Raw genomic sequence first — 1,709 nt, 5'->3', positions numbered from 1 at the left:
TCGCTCTCGAGGTTTGTTATTGTTTTTTGTTTATTTTGTGAGGGCGCACCGCTTAAAATAAATACACTCGGCAGCGGAGTGCGGAGTAGCGCACCGTGTGAATAGACAAATACTTGTAACACCACGTCACGGGCGAATAGGTCTTGTCCGGTGGTGTATTTTAATTACACGTGGGTAAATTATGATGTAGAAAATGAGTAAAAGAAGCAGTAAATCCTCTTACCACAAGAATGAAAATCGATTCAAAGTAAGTAATTATAATTAATGATATTATATTGAGTGAAAGTAAGCTACAAACTGATGGTTTGAAGTGTCAAATATTAATTTTGTTAGGCTAGGCCTAGCAGACAAGACGTGTCGAAATCATCGTCTGACTGAAAGGCAACTTGGATAGGCTCACGGCGTGAATGGTGTTGAGTAACACCTGGGCTTAGCTCAAAACACTACTACAGTACTGTAACTCAACTGGAGTATGGTCGAAGCGGCCGCCAGTTTAATATCGTCATTTGTATGGAACGTTAACTAACTAAATATATTTACATATGCTATCAAATCATTAATAATTTACGTTTGCATTATAATCTACACACTACTATTGAACCTTTATGTCTCATTTACGTACTATTTATTTGTTTATTTATATCTCTTTAAAAAAAAAATACATTGGCAGTGAAGGGAAAAAATAACGTTGAACTGACCCAACGTTTCTGGAGCACTCTCCTATTGAATCTTTATACAGTATTGCAATATTAATTTACGTACGGTATTTGCCGAATATTTATATCTCATTTACATACTATCAAATCTGCATATACAGTATTGCCGCATTAATAATTTACCTACGGTTTTGCCAAATCTTTATATCTCATTTACATACCGTATATTTCGGTGTATAAGTCGCACTTTTTACACGCAAATTTGACCTCTAAATTAAGGGTGTGTCTTATACACTGAACATAAATGCCTCACCACACTGATTGTACATATCGTCACTAGCTACAGTGTACTGTACTAACATAACGGCAACTTGCTTCTGCCTAGTTTTCAAGGCATTTTAGCATGATGTTATACTAAATATGATGAAAAGATTTGTTCATTATGGAGCTGTTTTAGGCGCTCCGATAAAATTTCATTTGTAAACGTTTACGATTGGATTAGTATATATTTAGTTATACGCACGATCGTCGACCGCCGTACCCCCAGCGCAAGCCCTTCTTGGCGGCCACATGGTGTACGGTATTCGACTAGTATATTCTCCAGGTGATTATAGCATGGACCTAGCGTACACACTTATCGGATGCATAGATACTAATCGAATACGATTGTCCGTGAAAACGTGCGCCCTCTCGAAATGATCGAGCGAGGCTAGCCCACACACGTACGTGTTACACACACACGGTCATGCACTCGATGTTGCGGGTGCGAAACTCATGAATAACAAGTTAGAAAGAACTTGTTGAGGCTGGGCCCGGCCGAGCCTAGGTAAGAAAAAACCTAAATAAAGGACACCGTTGTAGATATAACAAAATATATTATAACAATAATATTGATTACAATTTAAAAAAACATTGTTTTGATGAAATATAAGGTGCGTCTTATACATCAACGATATAAAAAATACAGATATTTTACTCTCAGTTAGGGGGTGCATCTTATACACAGGTGCGACTTATAAACTGAAATATATGGTACTATCGAATCTTCATACA

General features: G+C 37.2%; 1 protein-coding gene across 1 annotated transcript in view; it reads left to right on the top strand.

The window, feature by feature from the left end:
• The first annotated feature begins 170 nt into the window (after positions 1–170).
• LOC140040006 (small subunit processome component 20 homolog) overlaps positions 171–1,709 on the top strand; it is a 40,495-nt gene continuing 38,956 nt past the window's right edge. The window contains exon 1 of the mRNA XM_072085622.1: positions 171–247. Coding sequence (XP_071941723.1) covers positions 194–247 — 54 coding nt within the window. The 5' untranslated portion in view covers positions 171–193. The remainder of the gene's footprint in view (positions 248–1,709) is intronic.

Source organism: Antedon mediterranea, chromosome 2 (genome assembly GCF_964355755.1).
Source record: "Antedon mediterranea chromosome 2, ecAntMedi1.1, whole genome shotgun sequence".
In the NCBI taxonomy this organism is placed as follows: Eukaryota; Metazoa; Echinodermata; class Crinoidea; order Comatulida; family Antedonidae; genus Antedon; species Antedon mediterranea.
This window is presented reverse-complemented; position numbering and strand designations above follow the sequence as displayed.